Source organism: Pongo pygmaeus, chromosome 3, assembly GCF_028885625.2.
Source record: "Pongo pygmaeus isolate AG05252 chromosome 3, NHGRI_mPonPyg2-v2.0_pri, whole genome shotgun sequence".
Classification (NCBI taxonomy): Eukaryota; Metazoa; Chordata; class Mammalia; order Primates; family Hominidae; genus Pongo; species Pongo pygmaeus.
In genome coordinates, this window is record NC_072376.2 from 14,552,354 (window position 1) to 14,571,292 (window position 18,939).

General features: G+C 40.0%; 1 protein-coding gene across 7 annotated transcripts in view; it reads left to right on the forward strand.

The window, feature by feature from the left end:
• CC2D2A (coiled-coil and C2 domain containing 2A) overlaps positions 1–18,939 on the forward strand; it is a 184,876-nt gene that overhangs the window by 65,669 nt on the left and 100,268 nt on the right. For all 7 annotated transcript variants that reach the window (XM_063663535.1, XM_054485970.2, XM_063663536.1 and 4 more), the window contains 4 exons: positions 2,319–2,459; positions 6,003–6,159; positions 6,982–7,220; positions 9,903–10,080. In XM_063663535.1, the coding sequence (XP_063519605.1) occupies positions 2,319–2,459; positions 6,003–6,159; positions 6,982–7,220; positions 9,903–10,080 (715 nt within the window). The remainder of the gene's footprint in view (positions 1–2,318; positions 2,460–6,002; positions 6,160–6,981; positions 7,221–9,902; positions 10,081–18,939) is intronic.

Below are 18,939 nucleotides of genomic sequence, written 5' to 3' on the forward strand. Positions count from 1 at the left end.
ATTTTCCATTTTATTTTCCAGAGCAGCATCATGACTACATTCCCTATTCTCTGAACGGGAACCAGGCTATAGAAGGAAGAAAACATGAATGGTCATGCAACATAGGAATATTTTACTTAACCTCTCTGTAGGGTCTTTGCCCTCAGATGTGCTCAGTCTTGAACACATAAAAATTCTATGACCCCAAGTCCCCATCCAGCTACCACTTTGTCTCTGTATTTCCTTTAACAGCCAAACACCAGGAAAACATTTGCTATTCATACTATCTCTGCTCTCTCCCGTTTCCAAACCATCCTATCTCACTCCTGTGCCCACCTTTCCTCTGAAGCAGATCATGCCACAGCCCCTGGGGACCTCCACCTGGGAAAGTGGAATGGAACCTCTCAGCCTGCTCAGTGCTTGAACATAGACACCATCCCCATGCATTGCCTGTCAGGACATCCTGCATCTCCATACACCACCCTCTCCTGGGTGTCCTCTTCCCTTTCCAGCCATTTGTCCTTCTCATCATTCTTTGACCATCATTCTCCTCTGTCCAGCTTATACATGTTCTGAGTCTCAGGTGTTATTGTTGTTTTCTTTTTAACCCCTATTTAAATTGCATTTTCTCCTGAAATGAATCCACTTTGTGGCTTTAAACATCACCCAGATGCCAGCGGCTCCCAAAGTTTCATTTCTGAGCAGGAGTCCACTGCACCGTCCAGACCCCATCTATATCAGGTTTCAGAAAACTGTTCCCGACTCCCTAATCAAAATTGCCTTTCCCTCTTCCTCCCCAGCTCTGGTCACAAATTTTAATTAAATATTATTTTGTAATTTTCTGCTTCTTTAGCTCGTATGCAAATTTTTCTTGCTAAGAGCTCTTTTTAGCATTTCTGGGAAACTATCTTTTTTTTAGATACTAAAAAAGAAAGTAGAAAATATATCAGAAAGCCTGAAGATGTCACGTAATTCAGTAAAATAATTTTATATTGTAGTTTTTAAAACTGAAGCCGGGGTGATAACAGCTAAAGGCATAGGAGATAAACTGACCACCTGATGGTGACAGATAACATTTGTGGGCCTCTTACTTGTTATCGGCCAAGGTTCTAAGCACATTATGCAGATTAGCTCATTAACTCCTCCCAGCAACCCAGTGCGGTCAACTCCTACCATACCCATTTTACAGATGTGAGCCGGCAAAGGGAAGTAGCTTACCAATCCAGCTAGTAAATAGTAGAGCCAAGATTCAAACCTGGGTAGTATGGTTGCAACAACTGCACCCTTAACCACAATGCTTTACTGGTCCTCAAAGAGAATGTTTCTTATTCTACTTTGCTGCTTTTTTGCTTTTCTAAGGGCTTCAGAGAGTCCTAGATCTTGACTACCTAACCACTATCATTTTCTGCCATCTTCCTTTTCTACAGCTACCAGTTGATCTATTAGAAACCTAGACCCCCTTATTTCTCTGTACCACTAAGTCATCACACGTACAACCTCCAGACTTAGGCCTGCCTTCTGGAGGTCATAAGGTGCTAATTTGTGAAATGCTACATCCTTGGTTTCTCATGATACTTTCTTAGACAAACCTCACACTGATATCATTTATGTATGTGTCCGTCCCCTGAGCTAAACTATAAACTCCCTGAGGATGGAGATATGGAGATATCTTCTGTCTCTTAGACACTTCTAAATCCCCTGGAATGACTCATGGCACTTGTTCAAAAATTTAGAAATTGTCTCATTATGCAATAAAATGCATTTGGTATCTAAATATGGCTATCATTTGTAAAAAGAATTTAAAGTAAGGTATTAAATAAAATAAAGATGAAAGCATTTTCAAATGATGCCTCTTCAGATCAAGCCAAAAATATTGGTAATCTAGTGAATATTGAAAATCTCCAAGGCATGCAATAACAATACTTCATCTCCTCAGTGTGGAACTTGTGATTTGTGTTAACACGGGAAGACTTAAAATGTATTTGTTGCTAACTAGGACAGCAGCGTACTTTGCTGTGTTTATAATAATTTAGTCCATGAGAACTGCCTTTATTTTCTTACCTTCAAAGGTGACCATTTGTTGAAGGATGCATAGTTTTAATACGAATTTTTTAAGTACTTAAAGTTAGATCTGCCTAAAGAGAACAAAATCAAGTAAATCTCTCAAGACAGGTTGACATCCTATTGTCTTTACATTTGCATTTGTATTTAGTTTTCTGTACTTGTTTCAAAATACGGTAGCTATCAAATTGAATATACAATCACTGTAGCATTATTAATTTCTTTTGCAAACACACCTGACTTTTTAATATATACTCATGTGTTGTTATATCTTGCAGACAAACAAGAAAATTCCGTGATGCTGAACAAGAAAAAGATAGAACATTGCTTAAGACCATCATAAAAGTTTGGAAAGAGATGAAATCCCTTCGAGAGTTCCAGAGATTTACAAATACTCCCTTGAAACTTGTTTTGAGAAAGTAGGCTTTTTTGAAAAATTATTTTATTGGGCTATATCATACATTAAGAAAAATGTATAAAACATGGATACAGTTTTAAAAGTAATTACAAACAAATTTGCACGTAACCACTTCCCAGGTTAAGAAATAGAACATTGCGTACCTGAGCAGCCCGTCCCAAATAGCATCCTCCTCAATCCCCAAAATAACAACTACCTGGACTTTTGTGATCATTGTTTTCTTGCTTTTATATTTTTGCTATGTGCAATCCCTAAGAATATATAGTTTAATATTGCCTCTATTTGACTTATACATAACTGAAAGTATTTTGTGTGTATTCTTTAGTGAATACATACATGCTTCTTTTCTTCAGTACTGTGTTTGTGAGATTCATCTACTTGACAGCACATAGCTGTAGTTAGATTTCTTTGCTTTATAATACTTCATTATATGAATATAGCCAAACTTGTCCATTTCTGTTGATTGGCATTTGAGTTTATTCCATTTTCAACTGTTACAGAAACCACTTCTGTACTTTTGGCATTTTTGTACTTGTCTTTTAGGGTACATGTGCCCAAGATTTCATTTCAACTTTACATTGCTGATTCCAAACATATTCCAAAAGTTGTGCTGATTCATGCCTTCACGGGGGTTCTCGTAGGTCCATATCACCCATATCATGCCTATCAGTTGGTGGTGTTAATTAACATTTTGCCGACGTGCTGACATGTTTTAATTTATATTTTCCTGACTATTCATGAAGGTGAGCATTTTTTCATACATGCATTGACTATTTGGATTTCCTCTTTTGTGAGGTGTCTCTTCAAGGCTTTGGTCACTTTTTGGACTGGATTATTTATCTTATCTTTTTTGGTAATTTGTAGGCATTCTGCATATTACATGGGAATTTGCTAGTGGTGTGTATCGCAGATATCCTCTCCTACTCGTTAGTTGTCTTTTTACTCTCTTTTTGTTGCTTTTTGATGGATACAAACTCTTAACTTTAAAAAGATAAAATACATTAGTTTTTTCTTTTACTGTTGGTGCTTTTTGTATGCTTCTTAAGAAATGCTTCCCCTGAGTCATGTAGATATTCTATGATATCGTCTTCTATAACCTTTATAGTTTTAGCTTTCACATTTCATCTTTATTTGGAATTGACCTTCATTTGTGGCGTGGAGAAAGTAAGCTTTGATAATATTTCTGCTACCTAATTCACTAGACTTTTATATATGCTTAAGAGTACAGCTTATCACAACAAGAGCATCTATGCTGCTGGTGTTGGTCCCTTTCTGATTGTTTCACCTGGATAAGTGTTGTGCCCATATACTGACACAAACAGTAACAAATGTGGGCAGTTATCAGACATATTGCTTTGAAAATAGCCATATTACAGCCAAAGATAGCTACAAATTGTAAGTTTTCTTTGGCTGTAATTATAAAATTGAAAAAAAAAAAAGCTTAGTTTTCAGGACAAGTATAAGACTGTGTGATCTTTGAGACCAGGGACCCTGTTGTCATTGTATATCTGGTCCCTACTAGAGCACCTGCCACTTAGTATCTGCTCAGTTAATGTTGGTTAACAATAGTAACAAATTTAGGCAGTTATCTGACATATTGCTTTGAAAACAGCCATATTTCAGCCAAAGATAGCTGCAAATTGTAATTTTTCTTTAGCTGTAATTATAAAATTGAAAAAAAAACGGTTAGTTTTCAGGACAAGTATAAGACTGTGTGATCTTTGAGAGCAGGGACCCTATTGCCATTGTATATTTGGTTCCTACAAAAGCACCTGCCACTTAGTATGTGCTCAGTTAATATTGGTTAACAAATTCAAATATGCTACCCCACAAAAATAATGGCTGTCTCCCAGAAATTCCAGTGTTTGTGCTTTCGAATTCCATCTCCGAGGCTGAGCCTCCCACAGAAGCAGTACAGAAATCCTTGACAGATTATTTTCTCTCTCCCTCCCTCCCATCATCCCTGCTGCTAACTCTCCCTCCATCCCTCCCCTCCTTCTTTTTGAGTTTATAGGGTAAACTAAATTTATAGACATTTTACCCATAAGGTCATAACACTCCTTCCCCTGATAAGTAGCTATCTTCCAAATTCTTTTGGAGTACCCTTTTTTCACATTATTGATTCATCTAGCCACCTTATAATAAAGCATAGTTTTTCCCACAAAAAAAACTATTCAAGTTTATTCATGCTTTTGAATAGCAATGAGAAAAGTGAATGGTTTTCTGTATATCAGAGATGGAACATAATTTTGAGGCCAAATTCCCCCTGGTGTTTATAAATTTTGGGTACCGCTGTGCGTCCAAAATGATTTATTTGGTAGTCATCCTAGAGAGCTGTAAGAGCTTGTGCCTTGGGGGACTGTAAACTGCTTAAACTCCAGGCAACATGTGTCCATAAACAAATATTTGTCAGCTTTATGCACTTGTCTAGGTTTATGTAAAATGGATTACGAAGCTTAACTGCCTTGTGGGAAATAGTGCAGTCAGTATCGGCACCATCTCCAAAGTGCTGGGTGGGATGGATGCAGTCACCGCACATTTGCCGCCATCTACCAGGAGAGCCATGCTGTTCATCAACATGTTAAGGGCTCTGAAAAGATGACCAGCAAGGAACCTTTCACATTTATTTAATCCAGTGTTGATACGGCCACAACATCTTTTCCTGGTGGTACATCTCACAGAACTAATGTCCTACAGAACACACTGTGGGAAACAGTGGTTTGAACTGGGCTGATCTCCTGGTGGAGTATAAGCAAAATCATCAAAGAAAAACCCAAATCCTCCATCGAAAGTCAAAAAAGTGGTTTCACCATCATTCTCAGCAAACTATCACAAGGACAGAAAACCAAACACCGCATGTTCTCACTCACAGGTGGGAATTGAACAATGAGAACACTTGGACACAGGGCAGGGAACATCACACACCACAGCCTATCGGGGGGTGGGGGGCTGGGGGAGGGATAGCATTAGGAGAAATACCTAATGTAGATGATGGGTTGATGGGTGCAGCAAACCAACATGGCACACGTATACCTATGTATCAAACCTGCACGTTGTGCACATGTACCCTAGAACTTAAATTTTAAAAAATTAAAATTAAAATTTTTTAAAAAGTAGTTTCAGGGACTCAGTAGCAACAAAATGAAGCAGTTCCTCAGAGACTTGAAGAAGACATAAAATAACTAATGAAATTTCCACCACTATCAGTTAAGAACTTACAGGCCCCATGTCAGCACACCACACAGATCATTTAACGCAGAGAGGCATGGCGGCTCAGTGTTCAGTGGGTTGGGCTCATATTCAGCCTTTCCACTCACCAGCTGTGTGTTCTTGGGTAACTTACTTAACTTCTTTGTGCCTCTGTCACCTCATGTATAAGATGTGGATAATAATAGCATCTGCCTCACAGGATTGTGAGTTTACATGTGCGACATTTTTAGAAGAGGAACTGGCACATAGCAAGTCCAATATAAGTATTTGCTGTTATTATTGCTCTCTTACTTAATTTCCAGAAATAACCAAGGGACTACAAATTATTTTAAAGGGAAAAAGCTGACCAGAAAGCAGATGAAGAAGCATATGAAGCAGAAATTCAAGCTGAAATAAGTGAACTGTTAGAAGAGCACACGGAGGAGTACGCACAGAAGATGGAAGAATACAGAACATCGTTACACCAGTGGAAGGCCTGGAGGAAAGCGCAAGTGTGTAAACAAACACTCAGCCTGGAATAGGGCTGGCCAGGAAGGGTCTGGGAGGGCAGCCTCCAGTACAGGAGTGGGGAAACCAGACTGGCAGACTAGGGTATCCTGTGGCTCCCTCTGTCTCTTCTCCATCCCCTGGCTAAGGGATAAAAGGATGAATGAATTGACTAGCTAATGCATTTGCTTAAAAAGCCACCCAGCTGACTGATACCAGAGCCAGCTTTGTCCACAGAGAATGCTATGGTAGCACTCTGTGACTATTTAAGTAATAATGTAGTAATCACTAATGCATGTGTCCAGCACTGTGCTGAGTATCTTACATGCATTATTCCATTAAATGTAGGGATTGATGCTTCTGAGTTTCCTTCAGAAAATTATACAACTTTATGCACATGACCCTACAAAACTGAGTCCAAGGGCAACAAATAATAGATCAGGTGGACCTGCAATGCTCATTGTGCTTACATGCCTTATTTTAAAATTTCAAGATGTGTCCTTCATCTTGAAAACCAAAATTAATGATCACATGAATACCTACCATTTTTTAAGCTCTTTTTAGGGACTAGGCTGTATGATAAGTGCTTTTTAGGCATTTCAACAGTCTCATTTCAACAGCCCTGGGAGAAATTTCCTGGGCTCCATTCTGTAGATGAAAAAACTGAGGCACAGAGAGGTCAGATGGCTTAGTGACCTGCCTGATTACACACATCTGGTTGAAATGTGGCTAGGGTTTGCATCCAGGTCCATCTGGCTATGAAGACTGTGCTCTTAAATGAAATTCCAAAATTCCTGTTTGATGTCATGTTGCCTCTAACTCAACAGAGGGCCAAGAAGAAGAAAAGGAAACAAGCAGCAGAAGAACATCCCGATGATGAGATTGCAGAGCCGTATCCCGAGGAGGACCTTGTGAAGCCCAGCCCTCCAGAGCCCACTGATCGGGCAGTGATAGAGCAGGAGGTGAGGAAGAGAGCAGCCCAGAGCAGGAGGAGGCCTTGGGAGCCCACGCTGGTCCCGGAGCTAAGCCTGGCGGGAAGCGTAACACCCAATGACCAGTGCCCCAGGTGAGTGGATGCTCTGACCATAAATGAGGCTGACATCTGATACACATGTTCACATGGGCACATGCACACACACATGCACGATATGGGGAGTGTACACTTACTGACCTACATGAGCATCAGGAGAATCATTAACTCTGAATGAATATTAGGTTGAACCACATGAAATTGCTGACATTTGCCCGCTTTAGGTGATTTCATATGATTCACCTACCTCATGCATCTGCACTGGCCACTCAGGAGCACGCTGGAAAGCTCCCTGTAGAAGCATCCCAGTTGCAAATCTCTGCCTGCTCTTCACAGTGGCTGTCTGTGTGGCTTTTGATTTGAGTCCCTTATCTGTAACCTCAATGAGTCCTTCAGTCCACTGGTAGCATGTCCCACCTTTCTGGCACAGGCACGGATGCCTTTCCTTGCCCCTTCCTTGATTTCAGCTGCTCCAGGGATCAGCTTTTCTCCTTGAAGATCCCCAAAAAAGTTGTGGGTGGTATTTAAGTCAGGCCAGCTGAAGCATACCCTCCAGATTTGATAAAAATACATGTCTAGTCATTCTCATTTGATGCCTAAGAGAAACATCACTTGATTTATATACATTGTACATATAATAATTCATAAACATCCATTTGTAAGTTCATCTTTTTTAAAATTATAACATAATAAAAATATTTTTATGTTTCCTATTTATTCTTTCCTTCACTGAATAGCCACGGTTCTCAAAGTACAGCCCTGGAATCAGCAGCATCAGCATCACCGAGGACTTGTTAGAAACATAAACTCAGGCCAGGCATGGTGGCTCATGCCTGTAACCTCAGCACTTTGGGAGGCTGAGGCAGGAGGATTGCTTGAGGCCAGGAGTTGGAGACCAGCCTGGGGAACAAAATGAGACCTCACCTCTATTGAATAAATAAATAAATACCCCAAACATTTTTAATACCTCACATTGAAAATAAATATGTTTAAGAAAGATTAATAAAAACTAGCCAATTATTTAAAGTCAACCAACTAAACAGAAATTTTAAAAATAATTTTAAAAAAGAAAGAAATGTAAACTCACAAGTTCTACCTGAGACTTACTGAACCTGAAACCCTGAAGTGGGACCTAGAAAACTGTTCTCACAAGGTCTCCAAGTGATTCTGATGCATGTTATGGCATATCATCATTAATTAAAGGGAGTCCATTAAAATCATCGATACCACAAAATCCCAGGCTTAGTTCTCCAGTAAATAGAAGATCTATCATGAATACAGGGACTATTGTACACTGGAATCTTCAATATCCCAGTGTTCAATTCTCATTGAAAAATGAGAATTCAAATAAAGTCAGTCAGCCTCTGAGTTCATTAAAATGTGGGAGTTAATTAGGATGTCATTATAAGACTTCTCACAGTCTTGGTTTCAAACTTCTGCTAATGTTCTAATGATTGATTTATTTTTAAATTATAGCTTTTTGTGCATTTTCATGTGTTCCCTCAACTTCACATATTAAGATGTTATACATAAACTATTCCCCTGCACTAAGTAAGCAATTTTCAAGGCACAAGTACCATACCCTATAATTTTGACATGAATGTTCAAAATATGTGATGACACAGCATGCTTTCTAAAAGGAAAATTTGGGCTTGATTTGGTAATCTTTTATGAGTGGAGTCTAAGTCTTGGGTGTCTTGGATACATCTTGCAAATTTGCTGTGAAATGTCCTTTATTAAAAAAATGCTGAAGTAATTTGAGCTATTTCATCTAGAATATGTCTAAATTATAGACATGTAAAAAGTTAAAACTACCACCCCCTTTAATGAGTAGAGAATTTCTGTTTGGAATGATGAAAAAGTTCTGAAGATGGATAGTGGTGATGGTTAGACAACATAGTAATTGTATGTAATGCCACTGTACCATACACTTAAAAATGGTTAAAGTGATAAACATTATGTTATGTTATATATATTTACCACAATGGAACAATTTTTAATAAACTACCACCCCCCCCAAAAAAAACCTAAGCTTGTTTCAAATTTTGATGCCCTAACCTTTTCCTTTCCTCAATTAGCTTGAATTGCTATTGACTTAACCAATAACTGGCATTTTTTGGTGGACGTCTGTACACATATGTACAATAAAATTAAAGACCAATGGGAGGTTGTTTTTTTTTTAACTTTCTGATTCAGATTATCTTTAAAAATAAGGAACATTTATTAATACTCTGCATCCACTGAACATTCACTTACTGTCTGAAAACGTTGAGAAAAACTTGGTTTCTTGGAAAAATGAACTCGATCTAACTGCTACAATATGCTGCTATATTTTTAGAATAAAACTTCTTACCCAAATATAAATCATTATTATCCCCTATGTCTTGAATTTATTCAATTTAACAAGGAATATGTGAACTTAAAACTTTGGGACACAAATGTAAAGCTTGCCTGAAAAACCTGAGGAGACTGTAGCACAACGATGAATGGACTCTAGTTCTTAAATCCTCTGTGCCCTTTTCAGTGTCTGTTAATGGCTTCTCCATAAATTCCATACTACTCTGCAAGACCTGTGGCTCCTTTGGTTAAATGAGGGCTGACATGATTGGGAGAGTTGCCTGCAGTGTGTCTTGTTCTGTTCAGTTCTTATTTATCTTATATTTTGGTGATCTTAGTAAATTATTACTAACTCCACCTGTGAATGGTCTCCTTTTGCAGAGCAGAGGTCTCGAGAAGGGAGGATGTAAAGAAGCGCTCAGTGTACTTAAAAGTGCTCTTCAACAACAAGGAGGTGTCCAGGACAGTCAGTCGGCCACTAGGAGCAGACTTCCGAGTTCACTTTGGGCAGATTTTCAATTTGCAAATAGTCAACTGGCCGGAGAGTTTAACACTTCAGGTACACATTTTAATTATAGTTACTGGCCGGGCACTGTGGCTCATGCCTGTACTTTGGGAGGCCAAGGCAGATCACTTGAGGCCAGGAGTTCGAGACCAGCCTGGCCAACATGGCAAAACCACATCTCTACTGTAAATACAAAAAAAATTAGCCAAGTGTGCTGGTGGGTGCCTGTAATCCCAGTTACTCGGGAGGCTGAGGCAGGAGAATCTCTTGAACCCAGGAGGTGGAGGTTGCATTGAGCTGAGATCATGCCACTGTACTCCAGCCTAGGCGACAGAGTGTGACTCTGTCTCAAAACAATAGTAATAATAATTATTATTATTATAGTTACTGCCCCAATAATTTTTTGTTCATTACAGGTTTGAGATGATTTTAAATCATCCATTGGTTATACATATGTCTTGATAGAGTCTCAAGCCTCTTCCTTGGCACATCTGTTCTTAAAGTCTTGGAAGAAAGAGGTCTGTTCCCCAACTCACCTACTGAAAATGCTGGCAGAATAACTCTGGCCACAGTGCTCTGGAGTGTCTGCCTTGAGATGGGAGAGGGGTGCTGAAGGGGGTGGGGCACAGGGAGATCTCCAGCTCATTCACTGAAGACATATTTCAACATCACCCTCTACAAAGACTCTAGTGTAATATAACAGAGAAATCAATTATGCCACAATCACGGGAGGTTATGATGTGGGAAAGATACAGGTGCTAGGATCCCCCCAAAATTAATAACTCTCCCCACTAGCCTAAATCCCACCGTTAGCAATGTATTTATTTAGTCTATTTTAGTTTCCTGGGGAAACTAAACTATAACAAGGAACCACTAACTTGGTGACTTCAAAACAACAGAAATGTGTTTACTCACAGTTCTGGAGGCCTAAAGTCTGAAATCAAGGTGTCAGTAGGGCAATACTCCCTCCAAAAGCTCTAGAGGAGTATCTTTCCCTGCCTCTTCCAGCTCCAGGCACTTAGAGTTCCTTGGTTTGTGTTAGCGTAACTCCAATCTCTGCTTCCATCTTCACATAGCCTTCTCTGTGTCTCTCTCTGTGGGTCCTCTTTTGTCACTTATAAGAACACTCTTATTGGATTTAGGTCCTACCCTAATCTAATATGATCTTATCTTCATCCTTAACTAATGACATCTGCAAAGACCCCATTTCCAAATTAGGTCGCATTCTGAGTTTCTAGGTGGACATCAATATGTAGAGGATGCTATTTAACCCATTACAGTGTCTTCAGTCTTGCTTGTTCTTTTGGTGACTCTTCTCCCACAATGCTAACAGGTCTCCTAATGATCCTAACAGGCTTTGTTAACTAGGATTGCAGCTTTGTGGCATGCATGCCCTTGTTTCCCCACCACCACCCAGGCAGAAATCACAGATCCTCATCCATCACTTAGGCAGAAATTTCTCACTCCCCTCCACCACTCTTGCCAGAAAGCAATAATTGATAGTGTTATTTTTGTTATGTTTTCCCACTGAGCCTGAATATAATTTTAGAACTCTTCTCAATACAGTACTTCAGGTAGCCACTACCTATTCCTAGTGAGTATAACTGACAAAGTCTGCAGGTACCATCACGGCTGTATAATTAATAAAATATTTACATACTTCTATACTGACTGATAAATAGCTGCTGCCTTGACCTTCCCAGATGCCATCCTGGCCACATAAGCCCCACTTCAAGGACCCCCTGGACCTTACCACAGTTGACCAATTAAAGGGGGTGGCTGACCAAGGCCAGTGCCTCCAGGGTCCTGTTCCCAAGCTGTGGTGGGCAGCTCTTCTAATGAACCCAGGAGGTGGCTTCAATACTGTGTATTGTTCAGTATTTTGAATATCAAGCCCCGCCTAGACCTCAGTAGTTAAAAGCCTTCTACAACCTGTAGAGGACGTTCGCGACAGCTGGGATGTGTTCTTCTGACAGTGGGAAGGAAGCACAGAACTGCATGGAAAGAGAGGAAGGGGTGCCAAGAAATGGGAGGCAGAACCTTAAAGAGCCGGCACTGGGAACCCAAGGTCAACCGCCTTGGCTTAGAATTCCTCCAGAGCCTGTGGCAGTTTTGTCCTGTACCTTTTAATCTGTGATCTGGGGGTGGGTGAGGGCAGGGGTGGTCCTCATTTACAAAGCACCAAGCATCAAGACTCAAGCAAAATTCCTTTGCTGTATTGATAACAGGGTTGATATCTGTACAGCTGAAATTTTTTTCTTGAAATTTTAGAACTTTAGAATTTGGCTTAGTCTTGTCACTCGTATAACTCTTTAAAATGCCATCTAATTTTTTTTAAATGTCTGTGTATTCTGAAACTTGAAAAAAAAAACAAACTTTTTTGGCTGCTAACTTAAACATAATATGAGAGGAGAAAGCAAGTAAAAAATGGTTTTAGAAAGGGGACTGGAGTTGGAGGTTTGGTGAAAACCTGAGATTTTCTTAAGCCTGAAAATTCCCTTTCTGAATATCAACAGGGGGAAAATAATTTCTATTAATGTTTACTTCTTCCTTGATTTATAACTCTGAATGAACACAGGGAATGAAATGAGGTGATTTTGTCTGAAGGTAAAACTAGAGAGTTGCCCAACTCTGCACTGGAAAGGAGAACTGGGGCAGCCTTCAGATACGTGGTCACTGGACACAGCCCCTGTGAGGTCCCTGCCCTCCCTGTGGGGTCCACGTGGACTCTCTATTCCATCTGCTCTGGGGCTTCTGCTGAGGCTGATGGCCTGGAACACTTGAAGAGCTCCTCTTCCTCTGTCCTCTTAGCGGTGTCAGTGGGGTCTGTTATCCTGCTTCCTGAATTTCAGCTAATCTCTCCATCTCATCACCACTCACTGGGATGCACAATTATTTGAGCCACTTAAACTATGTACATCATCACAACTGGAAGACCATTCAATTTCAGATATGTTTAAATGATAAAGTCTATTATACTATATACCACTAACAACGGATTAAGAGCAGCCTTTCTTAGCCAGGGATTCCCTGCAGGGATTCCTTTCCATTTGGATGGAACATTTAAAATCTGAATGCCTTGCTAGGGAGAGTTGAATTCTGAAGCCTCCCATCTTCACTGCTTCCCACATTAACCTGTCTGCCGTGCCCCTGAACACATTCACTTAAATTTTAAAGTAAGACTTACTACACACAAAACATTGTCTAAACTAAGAATAAAACTTGACTGAGAAAGTAAAGAAACGCAAACTCCAGAAGCACACTGGCTGCTCCTCTGTCACCTGCCCTGAATAGAGGAGGAGCTGCAGGGGCCCACATGAGTCCCTCCCTTTCTACAGGCATCAATAGTGAAGATGTCAGTATTCAGAGTTCTGCCCTCCTAGTCTGACATCCATCATCAACTCATCCTCCCTGTTCCTCCCCTACAGAGGAAAAGCTGATATCAGGAAGACCAAGATTAACATGAGAAGACCAGATAGAGAGCTAGAAGGAAGAGCAGAAGACAGTAACGAGGCAGGCAGGAAGGAGAGGAAGTGGGCCAGGAGACACCCACTGGCAGACTCAGAAAGACAGGAGAGAAGGCAAGAAGGCCTCCCCTCCTGCAGGTGCCCAGCCATGCCTCCACTGATGGGTGAGAGCTCAGACTACCCAGGCAGCCTGTGAAACACACTCCCACTATGGGCACTTCTGAATGTTCTGAATTACTTTAGAGGGAGAGACTATCTTCTGTCTCCCACAGCACACCAGTATTTTATTTCACATATATTCTAAAATGTAAACAAAGCATTCAATACTATCTCCTGCTTATTGCCTTGAATATTAGCTTGCTGTGGATGTTACAGTCAAAATAATTTTTGAAAAACCAATGTGACAATACTATGAAATAAATTTTTAAATAAAAAAGCAAAGTTATCCAGAATATTATCCAGAATACATTCATAGGCAATAAGCTTGGTCCTAAAAACTAAATCATGTAATTTTTTAAAAAATTATAAATTAAGGGAGTTTTGACTAAGTTCTTAAGCTATTTAAAGGGATTTGATAACTGCCCAAATCTCATACCACAGTGGCATAATGGCACAGTTTTTTAAGACTGAGTAGTGACTACAGATTAAATTAATCTAGGAGATACTGTATTTCAAGTCTCTAGTCATAGTAAGTACTATGCTATTTGGAAATTTTCCATATGATTGCTAGATTTAAACTAGGGAAGAATTACTGGCAACTTTAGGAGGGTAGAAAAACTCACCTAAAATACATCTGTTAATGCCAATGCTATCAAATTCTTAACTTTAAAGCATAGTATATTTCAGAAAAAGTTCTAAGATTCTCAAAACTATAATGCATCAATTGATAACTCAGCAACCAAGCAGTCAATGTTTTCTGCTTGATTGTGAAAAGCCAACTGAGTATCTAAGCCAGGGTGTTGTGGAGAATTGGAGGCTATGTATACAGAGGGGCACATAGGACCCTGCCTCAGGAGTTTCAGTCTAGCTAGGATATAAGGGAGAGCTACAAAGAATCAATACTCACTGGTGCATAGATGTTAACGACCTTTGAAAGGAGCAGTGTAGACTGTGATGTTTGATTTCTTGCATGTTTGTAACCATAAGGCTCAGAGCTTCTAGACAGGCTTGAGATAAGAACGCCAAGGCAGTTCTACAAGCAGAAGGTAAGTCCAAAGGCTGGCACAGAAAGCCAGGAGTGAGGGGATGGGCTCAGGGCCTGGCAGTAGAAATGGGAAGAAGAAATTAATTAAAGTAAGATTGCAGCTAGAATTGGTGGAATCCACAGAGCTTGATGACAGTTTAACTTGAGGAAGTGAAAAGGGGAGAATCAGAGTTGGGCCAGGCACAGTGGCTCACACCTATAATCCCAGCACTTTGGGAGGTTGAGATGGAAGGATAGCTTGGGCCCAGAAGTTTGAGACCAGCCTGTGCAACCTAGTGAGACCCCATCTCTACAAAAATTTTTAAAAATTAGCTGGGCATGGTGGTACATACCTCTAGTCCCAGCTACTTGGGAGGGTAAGGCAAGAGGATTGCTTAAGCCTGGGAGTTTGAGGCTGCAATGAGCCATGATCACGCCACTGCACTCCAGTCTGGGAGACAGGGTGAGACCCTGTCTCAAAAAAAAAAAAAGTTGGCCCCAAGAGAAGGATGAGATTGGACTTCATGGGACAGGGGAGTTGGAGCCAGGCCACAGTCCTTCCAGAAAGGTCTTGAAAATCTTGGCTTTGGAGGCCTTTCCAAAATAAATATGTAGGGTTTTAAAAATGAAATTTGGCTTAGAAATTTAAAAAGCTTTGCCTTCATTTTTGTGTCATTCGCATATGTAACTTTATCCTACATTCATCTTCTGAACACCAAAACAACTAACAACAGTGGTATAATATTGCTGGGTGCCTTTTAAATTTTTTAACATGATCATTTTTCCTTACTAGTCAATCCTGTTAAGCTTTTGTATTCCTGGCATGTGGACTGCGATAGGGAAATTCTCCTTTTAACCTACTTGGTGATGGCCCAGCTTTCTCTTCTCAGGGCCTTTCCTAATTCTCTGGCTCATCTGAGGAATAACTCCTCTATCAGAGTGGGAGTAACAGTCATATTTGGAGAAGTGTCCTTGTTTACCCTCGCCTACCTCACTTTTGTGGTTGCTGTTGGTTCTTTACCGACCCAAGTTCAAAACAGATGTTTTCACATACATCTTACTTGCCATGCTTTAAACTGGATGACAGCAAGTCAGACTGCTGATCCCAGAAAGCCCTGCTGTGTGCAGTTGGAAAGGTCAGGTGGTTGAGGGCTGGTAGGAAGTCAGGTGGCAGCTGCAGGGAAGATGGGTTGCATGAGGCAAGAAGACAGGTGTGGTCATCTAAAGGTAAGACAATGAGGGCTTGAATGAGACAGGGCCTGTGAAACTAGGAAATCTCTAGGAAATGTTTACTAAGTGTCTACTGAAGGACCACAATATTTACATACGTTATCTTGTGTTATCCTGAAGAAAGCCATGGGTACTATAATGGGAGAATTCCTATTAAAAAAAAAATCTTCCTTGCTTTATTTCTCTGACAAAACGACAGGTATAGAAATGTCTGCAGGGAAAAAACATGCTGGTTCCATGCCATCATTTTAGATGGGAAAAACAAAACTTGTGATACTTTTCTTTTGCTCCTTTACAATATTCTGTGATTTTTTTAACTTTTTTATTGATACATAATAATTGTATGTCTTTATGGGGTACATGTGGTATTTTGATACATGAATAGAATGTATAATGATCAAATCAGGGTATTTAGAATATCTATTACCTCAAACATTTATCATTTGTGTTGCAAACATTTTAAATCTTCTCTTCTAGCTATTTTGAAATACACAGTAAGTTATTGTTAACTATAGTAACCCTACTGTGCTATCAAACACTAGAACTTACTCCTTCTAACTATATTTCTGTACCATTAACGAACCTCTCTTCATCCTCCTCCTCTACCTCCTCCCTTCTCAGCCTTTGATAACCATCATTCTACTCTTTTCCTACATAAGATCAGCTTTTTAGGCTCCCACATATGAGTGAGAGGCCAGGGGTGCTGCTAAGCATCCTATAACATACAACTCACCACAACAAAGAATTACTTGGCCTGAGAACCCTCAGCACCATTGAGAGAAAACAAAAATGAAACTAAATTATACAGAGATCTACTTATAAATACCTACTTAAAGCCCAAAGTACCCATTTCCTAATTTTTAAAAATAGCATTTCTTCCTAGCATTTAAAAGAACTTCTGGGCCAGGTACGGTGGCTCACCCTGTAATCCCAGAACTTTGGGAGGCCATGGCAGGTGGATCACCTGAGGTTGGGAGTTCGAGACCAGCCTGGCCAACATGGAGAAACCCCGTCTCTATTAAAAATAGAAAATTAGCGGGGCGTGGTGGTGCATGCCTGTAATCCCAGCTACTCGGGAGGCTGAGGCAGGAGAATTGCTTGAACTCAGGAGGTGGAAGTTGCTGTGAGCCGAGATCACTCCATTGCACTCTAGCCTAGGCAACAAGAGCGAAACTCTGTATCCAAAAAAATAAAAAATAAAAATAAATAAAAGAACTTCTGCTATCTTAAGAGAGTAGGAAATGAAGATTGGGGAAATTCTGGATTTTTTTTTTTTTTTTGGCTTTGTCAGATGGAATCCGATTTTTTCTCATTAAAAAAATCTGATAAATATCTCCTGAGACAGTAACACCAACTAGCGAACCCTCCATTTCCCTAGAGTCCATGATTGCCTCTGCCTACAGACTTGGCACCAAGAGCCCCCATTCAGTTCCTCTCTAGGTACCAGCTAGGAATGTGGCTCCAGAAACTAGGAATAACCCGCCTTTCACTGATGTCCTCAGAAACACCCTTTATGTGATCACTTATGTTTTATTGGTCATCACCAGGCATGGTGACCAGCACAGGGAACACCCATGAGGAGTAAAAACCACCTTTCATAGCCTTTCATAGGATTGTGGTGAAGATTAAACAAGGTACCACTCCAAAAGCCCCTTAAGTCCCTGTGCTTCCTACAAAAGGATGTCTCAATAAATTTTTGTCTCAATTAATTCTGGCAAAAAAAAAAAATTGTGGTTTCTTTCATTTCAAACAAAATGAAAGAAAACACATCATTTTCTTGGGACAAGACTTCATGCCAATGAGTTTGTAATTTAAGATGTCAAACCAAGGTCTCCAGTGCAATAAATGATAACTACTACATGTTCTTTAAGCTGTGTAAGATTATAGAATTATAGGCTCTTAAGAGTGTTGGGTCAAGCAACAAATGGCACTCCTTGTCCCATCAGAGTTATGAACCAATAAAAATATAGACAGCATTTTTTAAAAGAAGAGGGGTCACATAAATTTATACAGGCTTGAGGAACATATCAGTCAATTACAACATATGGAATACATTTTGATCCTGATTCAAACAAAATGTTACAGAATTTTTTGAGGCTCTCAAGGAAATTTGAAACTTACTAATAGTTGAGGTTATTAAGGAATTATTATAAAAATAGTATTGTAATTATGCTTTTTAAAAATATTATCTATTATAGATACATATTGAAATATTTACAGATAAAATGATGTCTACATTCAAAATAATGGAGGGGAGGGGAATGGTTGACAGTATAGATGAAATAAGATGGTCATAACATAATGATCATTGAAGCTGGGGGTGACAGGTCTGTGGTACATTATTATTCCTGCATTAGGTGTGTTTGAAATTTTCCATAAAAGACTTTTTAGTATAGATGAAAATATTGCCTTTTTAACTGATAAAGATGAATTTAGAGAGTGTGTTTTAAGTGTGCCACTTACGGGCTTCCTGCTGAACTCCTGCCTATTAGAATAGCTCACAGTGAAATTAAGTCTGGGGTCCTGAATTCAGTACCTGTGCAATTTCTGCCTTTGTCTTTGACCCAGTGCCCCTCCATGCTCAGCCAGCCATCTTGCAAAGGTGAGCTGATGGATACTGGGGAGGCAAGGCCAGGATAGTAGCCAGTTACCACTTCATCCTAACTCCTGGACAAGATGGTGAAACCCTGTCTCTAATAAAAATACAAACATTAGCCAGGCGTGGTGGTGGGCGCCTGTAATCCCAGCTACTTGCGGGGCTGGGGCAGGAGAATCGCTTGAACCCAGGAGGCAGAGGTTGCAGTGAGCCAAGATCACAGCACTGCACTCCAGCCTAGGTGACAGAGCGAGACTCCGTCTCAAAAAAGAAAAGTTCAGATCATACGCCCTGTAAGGGAGAGTTGGCGGAAAGGATCCATGGTGTCATCTTTGTGCATTCAAGTGGTAAGTGGAAAATATTAGCTAGTGGGGGACTATTACATAAGAAGAAAAATACAAAAATTAGTGGAAATAAAAGTAGTAAAATCAGCATTT